We start from the raw sequence: 18,002 nt of genomic DNA, 5'->3' as shown, positions 1-18,002 counted from the left end.
TGCCCTTATTTCATGCTGTGAATATTCTTATCTGGAGTGCACAATATCCTGTAGGAGGCTGAGTAGGCTTGTTCTACAGGCAGAAAAGGCCGGATGGACTGAAATGCTAGGCGACAAACATCCTCTGCCGCAAAACATTCCATGCTGAACATTTTAGAGAGACAATCTGCCTTGTTTCCTCCTAAAGTTGAGCCTCTCTGGAATGTATGTGCATGGTTGCAGAAGTACTTTTGAACTATTCACTCAACTGACTTAAGTACTCACCGTAGCCCAGTCTTGCGAACAGAAGCTCTGGATGGTGCTTTTGACTGTGGCCAGGGACTGCTTGTTGGTCAGTTTCAAGAATTTGAAGATGTAATAATATGCCGAGAAAGCCTACAGAGAAACAAGAAGGGGTTGTAATGATCGCAATTCATTTTTTTCATTTAATGCACTTTTAGTGAAAACTCACACTTTCAAATAGGCAATGACAGGCAAAAAAGAGAACTTGAAGAAAGAATTTTTGAAGTGCCTGATTCTTAATTATGATTGCAGGTGGTGGTGAGCACTAGTGTTCACATGGGTGCTCATTAGGATGCGGGCGGACCTGAGTCCGCAGGCCATCCCCCCGGTGTTGGGGCCGGCTGCCAGACATGCGGCCGTCCCGCACCGTGAATTGGGATGCGACCACCAACCTAGCGGTCGCATTCTGCAATTTAACATTGCGGCGGGTGCTGCTGAAAGCAGCACCCGCCGCAATGTTAAAACCGCATGTCTGACATTTCACTGCACCACATGGCAGGTACCTCGCGGTGCCTGCCCCTTGGTGCAGCGAACTGTAGGGAGGTACCATAGGTACCCCCCAAGTGCACCCCACCTCCCCCAGACACAATGGGGGCCCACAACGGGCCTCCAAAACCAACCTTTTAGGTCCCACAACCTAATATGGCAGATGGTGCCTTCTAGGCACCGCCACCATATTAGTGGCCCTGCTCCGCCGTCAGGCAATCGTTACAATTGCCACTGGCGGCAAAGCGGCGGACGGACTTTGCGTACGCCGCGATACCCACCGCCATTCTAATATGGCGGTGGGTAAATCTCAATACGGTCGTAATGAGCCCCTTAGTTCCATAGAAGTTTATTCGTTTACAGCATATAGACACAAAAAAAATACAATGAAAATTGACAAAATAAGTAAATGAAAAAGAAAATAGTCTTAAAATCAGACATGTGCATTTAATACATGTAAAGACTTCCTATAATGATTGCTGCATCTAGACAAACATTGGCAAAGCCAATAGGTCTCAGCTATGCAAGAGCTTTTGGCTTTGCCAATATGTTTTAGCCATGTTGCACACCTGCATGGCTGCTGTTCAGCAAGGCTAAAAGTTAGCAGGCTAAAGGAGCATGACGTGGAGTGGAGTGTCATTAAGTGGAGCAGAGTGGAGTGTTATGGAGTGGCGTAGAGTCGTGTAGAGTTGAGTGACGTGGAGTAGAGTGAAGTGAAGTGGAGATTCATGGAGTGGGGTGGAGTGTCTTAGGGGAGTAGAGTGTCGTAGAGTGGAGTAGAGTAGACTGTCGTGGAGTGGCATGAAGAGTTGTGGAGTGGCGTAGAGCAGAGTTGAGTGTGGTAGAGGGTGTTGCGTAAAGTGTTGTAGAGTAGAGTGGCGTAGAGCGGAGTAAATTGTGATAGAGTGGAGCAGCATAGAGTGGAGTAGTGTAGGAGAGTGGAGTGGCATAGAGTGGAGTCGAATGTTGTAGAGCCGAGTGGCTTAGAGTAGAGTGGAGTGGCTTAGAGTAGAGTGGAGTGGCATAGAGTTTAGTGGAGTAGAGTAATGTGCTGTAGGATAGAGTAGAGTAAAGTAGCATGGAGTGGCATAGAGCCGTAGAATGGAGTAGTGTTGTAGAGTGACATAGAGTGCCGTGGCATAGAGTTCATTGGTTTTGTGTAAAGTAGTGTAGAGTGCATCAATGGAGAGTGATATGATGTAGAGTAGAGTGGTGTAGAGTAGAGTTTAGTGGTGTAGAGTGCAATGGTGTAGAGTAGATTGTTTCAGGGTAGAGTGGAGGGGTGCAGGGTAGAGTGCAGAGGTGTAGAGTGGCGTAGAGTGCACTGGTTAGAGTAGAGTGTTGTAGAGTTCAGTGCCATGGAGTGCAGTGGTGCAGAATATATTGGAGTGGTGTGGAGTGATGCAGAGTGTAGTGGTGTAGAGTGCAGTAGAGTGGAGTGAGGGAGAGTAGAGTGCAGTGGCATAGAGTAGAATGGTGCAGAGTAGAGTGGTGCATAGTGGAGTGGTGCTGAGAACAGTGGCATGAGTACAGTGGTGCAAAGTAGAATAGAGTAGCGTAGAGTGCAGTGACATAGAGTGAAATGGTGTAGAGTGGAGTGGTACAGAGCAGAGTGGTGTTGAGTTCTGTGGGGGAGAGTGCAGTCTTGCACAGTAGAGTGCTGTAGAGTGCAGTGGTGCAGAGTAGATTGGCACAGAGTCGAAAATAGTGGCATAGAGTGTGATGGTGTATAGTGGCATAGCTTGCAGTGGCATAGTGTGCAGTGGCGTGGAGTGCAGTGGTGCAGAGTAGAGTAGCACTGAGTTCATTGCTCTAGAGTGCAGTCTTGCAGAGTAGAGTGGCGTAAAGTGCAGTGGTGTAGAATAGAGTGGTGCAGTGGCATAGAGTGCAGTGGCATAGAGCATAGTGGTTCAGGGTAGAGTGAAGAGGGGTAGAGTGTAGTGGGGCAGAGTAGAATGCAGAGGGGTAGAGTACAGTGGGGTGAAATGCAGTTTTGCAGAATAGATTAGAGTGGCGTGAATGATGCAGAATGTGGAGCGTAGAGTTCAGTAGAGTGGCGTAGAGTTGAGTGGTGCAGAGTAGAATGCAGTGGCATAGAGTAGAGTGTGTACAGTAGAGTGGTGCAGAGAGCAGTGGCCTAGAGTACAGAGATGCAGAGTAGAATAGAGTGGTGTAGAGTGCCGTGACAGAGTGTAGCTTGCAGTGCTGTAGTGTGCAAGTGTGTAGAGTGCAGTGGTGCAGAGTAGAGTTGGAGTTAAGTTCAGTGGACAAGAGTGCAGTAGTGTGGAGTAGAGTGGCATAGCATAGAGTGGCTCAGAGCAGAATGGCGCAGAGTAGAGTGGCACAGAGTAGAGTGGCGCAGAGTAGAATGGAGTAGTGTAGCGTGCAGTTGCATGCATTGGTTTTGAGTAAAGTGGTGTTGAGTGAATTGATGTTGAGTAGAGTGGCATAGAGGGTAGTGGCGTAGAGTAGAATGGTGCAGAGTAGAGTGGTGCAGCATAGAGGGCAGTGGCATAGAGAGGCACAGAGTGGAGTACTGTAGCGTAGAGTGTAGTGGCGTAGAGTAGATTATTTCAGAGTAGAGTGAAGTGGCATAGAGTGAAGTGGTGCAGGGTAGAGTTGAGTGGTGCAGTGTAGTGTGCAGTAGCATAGAGTAGTGGCATAAAGAGCAGTGGCATAGAGTGGTGCCGAGTAGAGTAAAGTGGTGTAAAGTAGAGTGGCTCAGAGTGGAGTAGAGTGGCATGAGTAGAGCTTTTCAGAGTAGAGTGGAGTGGTGCAGGGTAGGGTGGAGTGGTGCAGGTTAGAGTGAAGTGACAGAGTAGTGGCGTACAGTGCATTTGTATAGTGTGCATTGGCACAGAGTGCAGTGGTGCATAGTAGAGTGGGGTAGAATGCATTAGAGTAGAGAGGTATAGAGTGAAGTCACGTACAGTGTCGCACCAGATACCAGCAGTGCTAAAGCCAGCCCTGGCTGTAGGCTGCTGTTGTTTTAGGGGAACATGTTCACCTATTTCATTTTTTACAACACAAGCATCCACCAAATAGTATAAAAACCAAATTTAGACATAGGCAGAATGTTTAAGGGTGTCATGTATATAATTGTTTCTGGGCTACTGTTTGTAGTTATCTGGAAAGCAGTAATCTGTGATGTCTGGATTTTTTTGGCACGGTGCTACTGCACGTGTTGCACATACTGAAGCTATTGCTCATTAAGTGCAGTTGTTTATGCTACACCTTTTGACTTGCCAATGCATGCTATTATTATAAGAGTTTGGTACTCTGACTCGCAGATTGTAAACAGATCATTAGACATTCAATGGAGGGTTACATTAAGCAAAAGCCAACATGATGGAAAAACCTCAAGATGAATATTTTCTGCCACAGAAAGTGCGTGCACCTCTTCCCTGCATGCCTGTTTTAAGGGTTATGTTACAACCTCATAAACTGGAGCACAGAAGGGGCACGAATGGGCTCCATGGGGAGGGTAATCGGCATTCCTTTTGCTTTCCTATAAACGCTCTCACTTTTAAGTCACAGAAAGGAAAGTAAACACCAAGCTCCCTTGGATGAAGGAGCCTGACATTTGACCTTTGTGTTTAAATGCACAGCAAATGTGACAAGATAAGAATAAGATTTAAAGGCCTGTTTACTGAAAAATGAGATCTAGAAAGGATACAGTAAAAAAGGTTTAGGCAAGGTAAGGGACAAACTCAAGCTGAACAGACTAAACCAATCAATCAAGGTTCTTATAAAGCACGACTACTCACCCGCAAGGGTCTCAAGGCGCTTGGAGGAGGGGGATCTGCAGTTCAGTTGAAGAGCCAGGTCTTGAGGTCCTTCCTGAATTGAGGCAGTGATTGCCTGATGTGCAGAGGTAGGAAGTTTCAAGTCTTTGCAGCGAGGTAGGAGAAGGCTCTTCCTCCAGCTGATGTTTTTCAGATACATGGGATAGTGATCAGGACCAGATGGGCAGAGTGGAGGTGTCTGGTCAGTGTGTAAAAGGAGTGGTGGTGGTTGGGGTACTCAGGGCTGGCGTTGTGCAGAGCTCTGTAGGTATGCGTGAGGAGCTTGAAGTTGATTCTATTGTTGACCGGAAGACAGTGGAGGTCTCTCAGGTGACTGGAGATGTGGTTGTGGTGGGGGATGTTCAGGATAAGCCTGGCGGAGGCATTCTGGATGCACTGTAACTTCTTTTGGAGTTTTTAGGTCGTGCCGGCATAGAGTGCGTTGCCGTAGTCGAACTTGCCTCTGACAAGCGCCTAGGTGACCATTCTCCTGGACTCAGTGGGGATGGGTTTGAAGATCTTTCGGGGCAGGCGGAGCGTGTGGAAGCCGGAGGATGATATAGCATTGATTTGGAGGTTCATGGAGAGCGAGGAGTCGAGGTGGATGCCGAGATTGCGTGCGTGGTTGCTGGGTGTGGAGGGGGGGTTTTCAAAGTGCTGCTTGCCACCAGGAGTCATCCCTAGCAGAGGTAGTGGAGCCCAGAATGAGGACTTTGGTTTAGTCGGAGTTGAGTTTGATGCAGCTGTCCTTCATCCAGACGGCTACTGCTTTCATCCTGTCATGGAAGTTGCTCTTAGTGGCTGTAGGTTCATCGGTGAGAGAGAGGATTAGCTGTGTGTCATCGGCTTAGGAGACAATGTTGAGTTTGTGTTTTCTGACAATGGCTGCAAATGGGTCCATGTAGATGTTGAAGAGTGTGGGGGCTCAGGGAGGAGCCCTAGGGGACCTCGCAGTTGATCTCAGTAGGATTTGAGGAGAACGGTGGGAGTCTGACTCTGGCTGCGGCCGGTGAGGAAGGAGCAGATCCACTCTAGCATTCTGCCACAGATTCTGGCGTTGTGGAGTCTTGTGCAGTGGAAGTAGTGGGAGATGGTGTTAAAGGCAGCAGAGATGTCCAGGAGGATGAGGGCTGCGATTTCACCTCCATTGAGGAGAGTGCGGATGTCGTCAGTTGCGGTGAGAAGTGAATTCTTAGTGCTGTGGTTGCTCCTGTAGCCAGATTGGGAGGGTTCCAGGGTGTGGTTTGTCTCAATGACATCTGTGAGTTGAGCGTTGATGGCCTTCTCAATGACTTTGACAGGAAAGGGGAGCAGAGAGATGGGTCTGTAGTTCTTGTGGTCCGTCAGGTCAGCCGAGGGTTTCTTTGCCAGGTAGTTGATCTCTGCGTATTTCCACTCTTCAGGGAAGTTGGCGGATTTGATTGAGCAGTTCATGGTGCAGCAGAGTTCAGGAGCAATGGCAGTGCTGCTCGGTTGAAAATGTGGTGGGGGGCAGGCGTCTAAGGGGGCCCCAGAGTGGATGGTTTTCATGATCCGTAGGGTATACTCAGCGGTGAGGGTAGTCCAGTTGAGGGGTGTTGGCTGGGATCGGGAGCATTTGGGTGCTATGGTTGCAGTTGGGGTTGGAGGGTCCTGGATTGTGAAGCTGTCATAGATGTCTAAAATGTTGTGGTGGAAGAAGGGGAAGAGGGTTGTCTCAGAGATCTTGGGAGGAGGGGATGTCTGTGGTGTCCATGCAGGGTTTGGTGAATTCTTTGCTCACGTTGAAGAGTTCTTTGCTGTTGTGTGTGTTGGCATTGATGCGTTCCTGTGTGACAGATTTTCTGGTGGATCTGATGTGGTGCTGGTGTCCAGTGACAGCGGTCTTGAGGGTTGCGTGGTTCACTGAGGTCTTGCTGCTCCTTCATCTACTTTTGAACCATCTGCAGGTGTGCCTGGACTCTTGGAGGGTGGGGGAGAACCAGTTGGCTTTCTCCTAAGGCTGCTTGCCGGAGAGTATCTTAAGGTGGGCCAATGTCGGTGCAGTTTGAGATCCATCGGTGGAGGTGGTATGCTGAGGTGTTGATGTCCAAGTTGGTCGGCGGTGGAGCTTTGCTGAGGGTGGTGGGTAGTTGGTCTTCAGAGATCTTGTTCCAGGTTCTGCGTGGGTCGCGATGGGCGTGCTGGTGTTCGATGGGTGTGCTAAAGGAGAAGTGATTGCAGTGGTGATCTGTCCAATGTCCCTCGAAGGTGTAGCTGATGGAGATGTTGTTGCCTGCAGAGAAGATGGGGTTGAGCTTGTGTCCTGCTGAGTGGGTTGGGGAGGAGACCAGTTGTTTCAGTGTGTTGGTGGCGAGGTTCTCTAGTAGGGATGATGTATTGTGGTTGTCGTGGTTGACCAGGTGGTAATTGAAATCACATAGGAGGATATAGTCCATTGAGGTGAGAGTGTGGTGAGCGATGAAGTTGGCTATGGCTTCTCTGAAGGGGGACAGGGTCCGGATGGTCTGTATGTGACGGTGCCGTGGAGGGTGGCATTTGGGTTAGTCTGGATCTGGAAGTGGAGGTGTTCTATGTCGGGTGAGTAGTCAGAGCTGGTTGTGAGGCAGAGAGTGTTTTTGTGTACGTTGGCGATGCCTCCTCCCAGGCGGTTGGCGTGGGTGGTTTTGTAGAAGTCGGGGATGTCGTTTGCGATGTCTGGAGCTGAGGTGGGTTCATCCAGGCTTCTGTGAAGAAGGCGACGTTGGGTGAGATGGAGTTGGGCAGGTCCCTGATCTCCACAGCGTGTCTGTTGAGGGCCAGCCAGCAAATAGAAAGCAATGTGAGATACAAACCACAAAGCCAATGGTTAGCAATGGGCAGAATGCATTCCCAGGGAAGCTTTCTGAATGTCCCCAAGATGTCTTCAGCAAACCAGAAAGCTATGCTGTCTGGTAAGCGTTACCCTAAAAAAGGGTACACAGACCAATATATTATTGGAATGCCAAGTAGTTGTAAATATGGGAATGCTGGACTACAATTCTTAAACCAAAAGGGGCTTATTTATGAGCCCCTGTGTCACTTTTGCGCCACCGGTGCGTCACTTTTTGTGATGCACCAGTGGCGTAAAAAATGCACCAAGTTGCGTCATATTTACAAAGTGACGCATCTAGGTAGATGCGTCACTTTGTAAACCCCTGCGCCCCATTATACCTGCGCCAAGTATAATGTATGTAGGGTGGGCGTACCGAAGCAAGTAAGCCTCGTAGAAGTGACGCAGTAAAATCTATGAGATTGCACTGAGCCACTTCTAGGATGCAAATGCGTCAATATCTTACGCTTGCCTCACAGCAGGCGTAAGACTGACGAAGGCACATTTGAAATGGGACTTGCCCATGTGAATTGACCCATTGCTGAAGTTGCATCACCTTTGTGACACACTCCAGCAATGCGTAATTTTGTACCTACAGATACGTCAGTAATACTGACATATCTGTAACTCCTTGCGATGCTTCATACTGTAAATATGAGGCATCCAGCATGTCGGAAGGAGGGCGCAATGAAAAGTGACGCATCGCTGTTTTTACGCAACAATGCGTCACTTTTCATAGATGAGACCCAAATATTCTAAGCAAAATGACTTTTGTAGGATGTATTTCTTAAAACTAATATTTCAAATAAAAATGATTTAAGATCAATAACCATCCTAGCTTTGACCTATCTTTCAACCATCCATTTCTTTTTCCAAGAAAGACCTTTTTACCGCCTTCATTTAGTTTGCAATGGCTAATGCTATATCAGTAAGAAGTTCAATCGCTTGGGAAAAGATAGAAAAAAGAAATAGCCACAATCTTGTAATAACTTTCGCTATTTCTCAAACCTTCTTTTCTCCGCACGTATTTATCAGGTATCAAAACTTGAACACAAAGAGGCTGAAACTATCAGTCAGTAAACACTAATGAGATGAAATAATAATAATAAAGAAATCTGTTTTTCTCAAAGAATGATTGTAAATAGTGTGTGATGTTTAAAATGTTGACGTTCTATATGTATGTATATATATTTATGAATGTACTTATGTTTGTTGAATCAACAGCCCTGAGGAAGTCCTTCTGATAAGGACGAAACGTGTGGGTCGTACCTAAAATCTCGCAACTCAGGGTTAATGAGATCCACGTAAGTAGGCCACCTCTGTCTCTATCTGATGTGGATGGTTGAGCGAGAATAGCATAGGAAGTATAACCATAAAAATACAATGGCTCAGTGGCCCAGGTTTCTTGCAATATTAAAATGTCAAAGGATCAAACGAAATTCACCCATTTATTTTTCTTCAATTTGGATACTATAACAACCAGATTCCATGAGATTAGACTTGTGCTCCAATCAGAATCAACAATGATAAAGGCTATATGACTACTCTCAAAAGAGAGAGGCCTGACACAACATCTGGAGCAGTTCTTAGTCAAGTGACTGATAGCTAGACCAAGTTAGTTAATGTATCTTGCAAGAGTCAATCATTACAGTTTAACAATGTCAGAGGCAAAAACCTATTCGAAGTAGTGATTAACTATGCAGCACATTAAGTATTTCCAACGTGGGGTATAGCAAAAGTATTGACAGACATATGTGGCTTATAAAAAAGTACTCAGAGGAACAACACAAACCCAAGTTTATGGCCTTCCCAGACACATACAAGAAAAATATCTACCTAACAGAGTTTGATTTTTAAAATTATTAACAATACAATCCCTATCGGAGTCCTCGAACTTGATTACAGCACCGCCAAAATGATGATGCATCCAATGGATAGGCTTGTTTGTTAGGTCTCGCCTGGCGAAAAGCAGCGCATGCGCTGCTCTCGTCAGAGAGACCTTTTGGAATCGATGCTCCCCAACGCTTGCATGCATGCGCCTGCATGGACAAAGATGGCTGCTTTCGCCATCTGTCCAATGCAGGCAGCATGCGCGTGACCCTACGGACTGTGGACAGTCCGACGCCATCTTGTTTGGAATGGGTTTCAATGTGTATCGGTGTCTATCTGTACTTAATTACTCTTTCGACTCCTAACTTGTTTTTCTTCAGCAGCATTACTGTCTTCTGCCACATGGTGACAGCAGAGCAACACAATCACAGCACCTTATTGACTCAAGTAATTTGGTTTAACCTGTCGCTCTCAGGTTGTTTGAGAGGCGAAAAATCTGCCCCTCAGAAAGCAGGGGATCACAAGTTACAAAGACCTCTTTTTCTTAGGTTTGTTGTTCTAACGGATAAAATGAGTGCGCGGCTCAACCACACAATTACATTTCACGAAAAAAAATACCAGCGACACAACATGGTAGATTGTACTGTTATCAGGGCAGAATGGGGAACAATGCAAATTGTAGGTTAGAGGGATAAAAACACTTCCATAAGTGCTTAATCAGATTTTGGGTTACGAACCATTTAAGAGCATATCCAGCGAGCTTCCGCCTGCTGTCTCCTTAAAACCCCAAGCCCCTGCTCCACTGAGGACACATGTACTCTGCTAACCATCCATTATCCTTCCGTGCTCTTCCAGAAACATGCTTGCTTTTCATCATTTTAGGCATGCTATACAGTACTCCGGAGCATAATGCAACGTTCTTGCTTTTCTTTAACAAGACGCATAAATCATCGTTGCACAACAGGCCCATCATTTCGTGTCAGTGGGAGTGGGCAAGTGACAATAAAAGCTCTGGCAAGATGGATGGGCCTGACACAACATACAGGTTAATCAAGTTTATTTACATTTTTGAAAGTTGCCCTTCTTTTGTTTTTATTTCGACACGGTTCGTGACCTTCCGCTTCTGGCAGTGGACTTTTTTTTTTTTGGTGAAAGGGGCCCTGTTCTCCCTTCTCTGCTGACTGGTGCGTCAAGGGGAAACGGTCGCGTTCATTAATCATGCGCGTCTCCTAATGCGATAATAAAAATGATCTTCGAGCAGAATATTAATTATTTCTTTCTGGACACCTGTTCTTATGCACCTCTGCTTCTTGTGAGGAGGCGTCCTACTGACAAGCCTCAGTTCTTATTAAAATCTTATATTTTACAATGCTTCCGTGGGTGCGGCGAGTTAGGTAATAGTGCCAGCAATAACATGCATGCTTTGGGCCGGTTCTGTGGTGACTACTAAAAGAGGCTTGGGCGCCGCCCAGGTCGCCTTCACTGGCCTACCAACACAGCTGGTAAATCTACAAAGCGCATGATTTTTCTAATTCTCCGGTTCTACGTCAAGGTGAAGCTTTGCCTTTCATTTTACATTGGAATTCTATTTTTGGTTTCACGACGGATCCGTTTCTAAATCTTGAAATGACACTACAGTGGCAAACGTTATAAAAAAGGGTATTTTTTTGGTCAAACATGGGGGCATATCAGCAAGGGCGGGCGATAATTATCGCTCAGCGCTCTTAGCGTGAAGATAATTATCGCCGGCCAACTCTGAATTTTATCTCGGAGATAGCGTGCTATCAGCAACGCTTATCTCCAAAGCGATAAAATTCAGAGCGCAAGCTGCCAAATGTGCGATTATCGCTGAAAATCCAGCAATAATTGCACAACTTTTGGTGAAAGCTTGCTGATAGGGCCTCACATACTTAGCCATGATATCCACCTTACATAGGATATCATGGCTAAGTCAGTTTCAAAGCAGGCGTAAGGAAAGTAGCGATAACAGAGGTTATCGCTACTTTTATTGTCGCTATGCTGCTTTGTGTGAGGCTTGATGATAGGAGAAATGTCGCTTGGCGACATTTCTCCCATTATTCTGGGCAGGAACGCCCACTTTGTATCTCATTAGAGATGCAAAGCTGGGCGTTCAAAAAACAGGCGCTAATGCATGGTTTCACGCGCTAGCGTGACCTTGCTGATTAGGCGTTAAAATTATCGCCGCTTTTCGTCCAAAAACGGACGCAAAAGCGGCGATAATTTTCTATCGCCTCGTTGCTGATATGCCCCATGGTTTTTGGGGGTGAGAATGTCACACTTCTCTTAACTTGCAAAGCCGACACCTCGGATTCTATATTCTTCCAAGCTTTTATTTTTATTTAGTGCCCATTTTAGCATGGATGTGCTTTCAAGAAGTTTGCCCTTTGTTCCTTAATACCTGCATTTTGCAACATTTGAAGGGATCACACGCCCCTCCAGTGATTTCCAACGTTTTATAATTTGTGTGGAACTTCACATGGACATTGCTTACACCCTGTCCTGTGGCGGCTTCTACATTTAAATGCAATTTATTCGTGATGAATACTTGTATGCTTTCTGTTGCCAAGTCCAGGGATTCAAGTGAGATGAAAAAACCGGGAGGTCTCTCAAAGAGGCGTATCCGGTGTAATTAGGGTATGGTTTAAAATATGTAAGCTAAAAAAAAGTGTTTAGCATAGTATGCCACCCGACTTCTAATTTGCTGTTTCGGTCATTGCATCCAGATATATAATACAAGAAGTAACATTACACCTACAACAAGGCCGGAGTATTGGCTTTGCCAGTGGTTCTTAGTTGCATAAGATAAATAAGCAATAACTATGGCTTCCTGTGGGGAATTGTTAGACCTGGCACCTTGGCGTGAGTCTCCCTTCCACTTTTTGTCGCTGTGCCTCATGTGTTTTTATGGTGTTGGCCGCTCAGAGCACTGTGCCACTTCCAACCAGCGCCACAGTGCAAGTGCTCCCTATGTAAAATGTATATGTTGGTTGGGTTCCATGATTGGCTTATTTGGTTTACTGTCAGACCCCAGTAAAGTGCACCAGGAGTGCCCAGGGCTGGTAAATACAAATGCTGCTGGTGGGCTTGCAGCACTGGTTGTGCCACCCACAGAAGCGGCCTGGTAAAATGTATCTAAGGTCTGCCATTGCAGAACCTGCGTGCAGTCTTGTACTGTCATGATGACTGGGTAAGTGCACACACTTGCCAGTCCCTAAACCTTCCCTTAACTTCATATCAGTCACCCCTATGGTAGGCCCAAGGGCAGGGTGCATTGTAAGCATAAGGTAGGACAAGCCCTGATGTGTGTGGCATGTCCTAATAGTGAATTACAGCCATTTTCGTTTTTCACTATTGTAAGGCTACCTGTTCTCCATAGGCCAGAATGGGCTGTCAGAATTGTTACATTCTATGGGCCCGATTCACAGAACTAACTTAAGACAAAATCCTAAACTTACTACCATTTTGGTATTCACAGAAGGCACTTACTCATTTTGGTATTCACAGAAGGCACTTACTCATTTCGGTATTCACAGAAGTTAGGAGTCCTAACTTTAGGACTCCTAAATGCCTTCTGTGAATACCGAAAGTCTTAAAATTAGGATTTTTCTCAGTTTAGTAGTAGTATAGTTAGGACTCCTAACTTTAGGACTCCTAAATGCCTTCTGTGAATACCGAAAGTCTTAAAATTAGGATTTTCTAAACTGAGAAAAATCCTAATTTTAAGACTTTCGGTATTCACAGAAGGCATTTAGGAGTCCTAAAGTTAGGACTCCTAACTTCTGTGAATACCGAAATGAGTAAGTGCCTTCTGTGAATACCAAAATGAGTAAGTGCCTTCTGTGAATACCAAAATGGTAGTAAGTTTAGGATTTTGTCTTAAATTAGTTCTGTGAATCGGGCCCACAGATCCTAACAGACCCAGGGAACATGGTAGAAATTCGAGTTTAGTATGCCTGAACTCAGAATAATAATATACATCTTTTAGTAAAGTTTATTTTAATATTCTGTGTTTGTAAATACCACTTTTAGAAAGTTGGTATTTGCTTGCCTGACCATTTCAGCCCGCCTCTGCTATGATGTGTATCTGCCTGTCTGGTTGTGTGAGTGACAGGGCTGGGGAAACCCAGAGGGGCAGGGTTAGGTAGCCTGGTGGTGAATAGGAAGATTGGCAGTCAGATCGGTGGGAGGAGTACACCTGGGCTCTGAATAGGGTTGTGCTATGTTACCACAATGCTGGCTCAACCTCCTGCGGAGCGGCTGATGTCTCTGCCCTGCACCCTGAATAGAAAGGCAGAGTCATGTCAACAGAATGCTCAAGAACTGGTTTGGACTGGGCAAAGGCCCCTCTACCCCAGAGGAACAAAGGAGTTAGGGGTATAAGTATTGGGGCCCTGCTCCCAAGAAATTAGATTCTGCTGAAACAAGAAGAACCTCTGCCAGAAGAGAAGGAACTGGGAAAGCTGTAGGAGGAGTACTGTTCCTGACCTGGGGGATTGGCCTGCAGTGGTTGCCTTGCTGCTGAAGGAGAGGAAAAAGACTACTAAAGACTTTGCTTCAACTTGTGCTTTGAAAAGATCTCCAAGGGCTTGAACTGAGCTTGCCCCCTGAACGGAGTCCCAGGACCAGTGGACTTCACCCCCAGCTCCCCAGAGTCTTTTGGAAGTGCCTGCTGCTGTTGTTGGGCCTTCTGAGGGACTGCGTGTCGCAAGGAGCTGGAAGCGCGATGCAAGGAAGAGAAGCGTGCCGCTGTCGGAGCTGTTGCCGTCGCATCTCGCAGAGAGTGTCGCCGCTGCAGCATCGCATCGAGCGGAAGCATCTCGCATCATTCCGGAAGTGTCTCGCAACGCCGAAGAAGCGTGTCGCCATCGCAGCCATCGTAGCTGTCGCATTGCACCGCATCGAGAGAAGAGTCTCGCATCGAAGAGGAAGCGTGTCGCCATCGCAGCCATCGTAGTTGTCGCATTGCACCGCATCCAGAAAAGCGCCTCGCATCCACGGAGAAGCGTGCCGCCATCGGAGCTGCTGTCGTCGCATCTCACAGAAGGGGTGTCGCCGCTGCAGCATCGCATCGAGCGGAAGCGTCTCGCAACGTCGGAGAAGAGTGCCGCAGCCAAGGCCGCTGTAGTCGCATCTCGTCAAAGGTGACGCCGCTGTAGCTGACGCATCGAGTCGAACCTTTTCGCAACATCGGAGAAGCGTAACGCATCTGGAAGATCCCGTCTTTATTTCTTTTGCACCAAGTACTTCAACGCACCTGCATCGCTGCAACAGTTTCGTTGCCCTGCGTGTCGCATCTAAGGTACATTGACTTAAAGTGTCGCATTTAAGAACTTAAGAGAAACTAAGCAATCTTCTACCAACTAAGCGACCGCATTGTGTATTATTAATCGTTTAATGGTCTTGTGATAATCCTATATAAAGAATCCTTATTTTTAATATAAATACCTGTGTGGTGTCCATTTGTAGTGTTGTCACTTGGTTACTGTATGTGTTCACAAATGCTTAACCTATAACGCTCTGAGATAAGCCTTGTCTGCTCGCGCCAAGCTACCTAGAGGGTGAGCAGGGGTTGTTTTAGTAGTGTAACCCCTTTCCCTGACTAGAGGAAAGGTTCCCTGCTTGTCACAAGTACCTACCTGTGCCAACCAGAGAACCCGGATTCTAACATTGGTGGTCAGCGATGAGGATTCTGGACTTGCATTTGTGACTCATGTACAGTGATTGGTGAACACTACTTAGTGAGTGCAGACCTTAAACGCAACCAATTCTTGTTGGTAGATTTCTTTTTGGGACTGTCTATTTTTGAGCACTGCCAAGCTTTACCATGGTGGAGAAAGCAGCATCCATAGTCTCTGTCAATACAGAATTTGAATGGGAAGAAGAGAAACTAGACAGCTACAAGTTATCACAGCTGAAATTCTTTTGCAAGCAGTTTAATGTTTCTACAACTGGATGTAAAAACAAGACACAGTTCTACAAGGCGCTGAGGGCCTGGGTAGAAGCAAGGAAGGCCACTGATGATGATAATGCAGATGAGCAACTGGATGAGCCAGTGGGCTCAAGAGGAAGGAGAAGCCCTTCCTCTGCTGGTAGCAGTGTTTCTAGGAAAAGTATATCTCCAGAGGAGCTGGCAGATAGAAAAGAGGGCAGGATGCACGAAATGGAAATGGCAAAGCTCAAGTTAAATGGGCAGCTGGAGCTAGAGAGTAAAAAGCTGGCTCTGGAAGAAAGAAGAATACAAATGGAACATGAAACAAAGTTGAGGGAATTAGATTTGAAAGCTAAGAGTTTAGAGTCTACTCCCTCTGGTGGCAGCACACCGTCAGTGCAGACAGAATCAAGGGTGTACAGACCCAAGGATGTGGTTAAGGAATTCTTCAAGAATTCTGACATAGGGCAGTGGTTTAAGGCCTATGAGGTAGCCATGTCTTCCCACCGGGTCCCTGAGAAAGATTGGGGAGCGGGGTTGTGGGGACGGTTCCTCAGTGAGGGGCGGGATACACTGCTGGATTTGCCTTCAGATGATTATAATTCCTATCCCCATATGAAGGCTGCTTTGATGTCTAGGTATGGGTTGACCCCTGAGTTGTATAGGCAAAGGTTCAGGGGTTGCACCAAGATTCCAAACAGTATGTATGTTGAGTATGTGACTTTTTTTTGCAGAGCACTGGATGGTTGGGTGAAGGGTAGCAAGGTTAATGATTTTCAAGGGCTTCTTGATTTAATGGCACGGGAGCACTTGTCCAGTAATTGTTTTCCTGAGCTACGCCAGAACCTGATTGATAGTACGCTGACTAACCCTAGGAAGCTTGCTGAGGAGGCGGACCGCTGGGTCAGTACCAGGGTCCACAAGGGTCAAGTGGGAGATTCCGCCAAAGGTAGGCAGGGTCCCCAGCAGAAGAGTGGGGGGGACAAGGGTAAACAGAGGGAGTTCCAGAAGAGGCCCCAAAGTAATCCCCAAGGGAACCAAGGGAAAGGTTCTCAGCCTCCCCCACCACAGAAACCGACAGGGGCCCCGACAGGTACACCTGTTCAGAAGGGGCCCATCAGATGTTACAAGTGTGGTAACATGGGGCATTTTGCCTCTGATGTGAAATGTCCATTGTTTGGTAAACCAGCACCCAGTGGTGCTCCATCCCGGCAGGTGACTAGTGTAGCCCTGGGGGAGGAGATGGGTGTCCAAGGTGGGTGGGGTCCCACAGAGATGTCCCTTGTCTCATTAGGAGACTGTGAAGTGGTCCCCCAAACCCAGCTGCCTGGGAACACTAAAACATACAGGCAGTGGGTGACCATAAATGGCCATAGGGTTGAAGCTCTCAGAGACACAGGAGCCAGTGTGACGGCTGTCAAGCACCACCTGGTGTCTCAGGAGCAGGTTGTCCCAGGAGCATTCCATCCGGTTGTTGCTGCCGACAACACCGAGAGTCACTGCCCAGTGGCTCAGGTTCCCTTTCAGTGGGGGGGGGGGGGGTCTCTGGTACTCTTCAGGTAGCTGTGAGGCCCGCCATGCCTGTAGACTGTCTGTTAGGGAACGACTTGGAGAGCTCACCTTGGGCTAAGGTGGAGCGGAGTGCTCACCTGGAGATGTTGGGTATGCCGGATGGGGCGTGTGTCACCACACGGTCCATGGCAGCCAGTAGAGGTGCTCAAGAGGTCTTGGAGCCTGAGAGGGAGGCCCAGGGACCGGCCTTAAAGAGAAGGAGCAGGGGGCACGGGAAACCGGCCCCTGAAGTTCCCACGGTCCAGGAGGAAGCAGACCTTGAGAGGGATGCCCTGGAACCTACAGGGGAACAGATATCTGAACTGGGGGACCTGCCTGAGCTGACCCATTGGCAGCAAGAAGGAGGACCCTCCAGGGAAGAGTTCTGCAGGGAGCAGAAAGAATGCCCTTCTCTTGTGGGTATGCGGCAGCAGGCTGCAGACCAGGCCAACGGTGATCAGTCCGGAACACATTTCATTTACTGGGAGAACGACCTCCTGTATTCTGAGCCTAAGGTTGCTGAGCCTGGGTCAGCCCGTGTGCTGGTGGTACCCCAGCGCTTCAGAGCCTTCCTACTGGGGCTGGCTCACGATGTACCCTTAGCAGGACATTTGGGGCAGGACAAGACCTTTGAGAGGCTTGTCACCAACTTCTTTTGGCCACAAATGCGCAGTAGTTCAGATACTCACTGCAGAACATGCCAAACTTGCCAGGCAAGTGGGAAGAGTGGAAGGAAGCAAAAGGCTCCACTCCAACCATTCCCTGTGGTCGGTACCCCATTCCAGCGAGTGGGGATTGACATTGTAGGGCCACTGGACCCCAGGACAGCGATGGGCAATAGGTTCATCCTGGTCCTGGTGGACCATGCCACCCGGTACCCGGAAGCCATCCCTCTGAGGACAGTGACGGCCCCCGTGGTGGGACGTGCGCTGATGGGAATTTTCTCCAGAGTGGGATTCCCTCTAGAGGGGGTGTCTGACCGAGGTACCAATTTCATATCTAAATATATGAAATCCCTTTGGCAAGAGTGTGGTGTAACCTACAAGTTCACCACACCTTACCACCCCCAAGGAAACTGGTTGGTTGAGAGATTCAACCGAACCCTCAAAGGCATGATAATGGGCCTGGAAGGACCCATGAGGCGTAAGTGGGAAGTCCTCTTATCACGCCTTCTCTTTGCTTACAGAGAGGTGCCACAGAAGTCTCTAGAGTTCAGTCCCTTTGAGCTTCTGTACGGACACCCAGTGAGAGGACCTCTAAGTCTGGTCAAGGAAGGCTGGGAGCAATC

At 47.6% G+C, this 18,002-nt stretch overlaps 1 protein-coding gene across 5 annotated transcripts in view; it reads right to left on the bottom strand.

Moving 5' to 3' along the window:
• The window catches only part of LOC146868499 (ectonucleoside triphosphate diphosphohydrolase 8-like), a 465,720-nt gene that overhangs the window by 56,534 nt on the left and 391,184 nt on the right, over positions 1-18,002 (bottom strand). For all 5 annotated transcript variants that reach the window (XM_085610684.1, XM_085610701.1, XM_085610693.1 and 2 more), the window contains one exon: positions 265-375. In XM_085610684.1, coding sequence (XP_085466810.1) covers positions 265-375 — 111 coding nt within the window. The remainder of the gene's footprint in view (positions 1-264; positions 376-18,002) is intronic.

This window comes from Triturus cristatus, chromosome 1_2 (genome assembly GCF_964204655.1).
Source record: "Triturus cristatus chromosome 1_2, aTriCri1.1, whole genome shotgun sequence".
In the NCBI taxonomy this organism is placed as follows: domain Eukaryota; kingdom Metazoa; phylum Chordata; class Amphibia; order Caudata; family Salamandridae; genus Triturus; species Triturus cristatus.
Note: the sequence above shows the minus strand (reverse complement) of the source record. Positions and strands in the feature narration are given on the sequence as shown.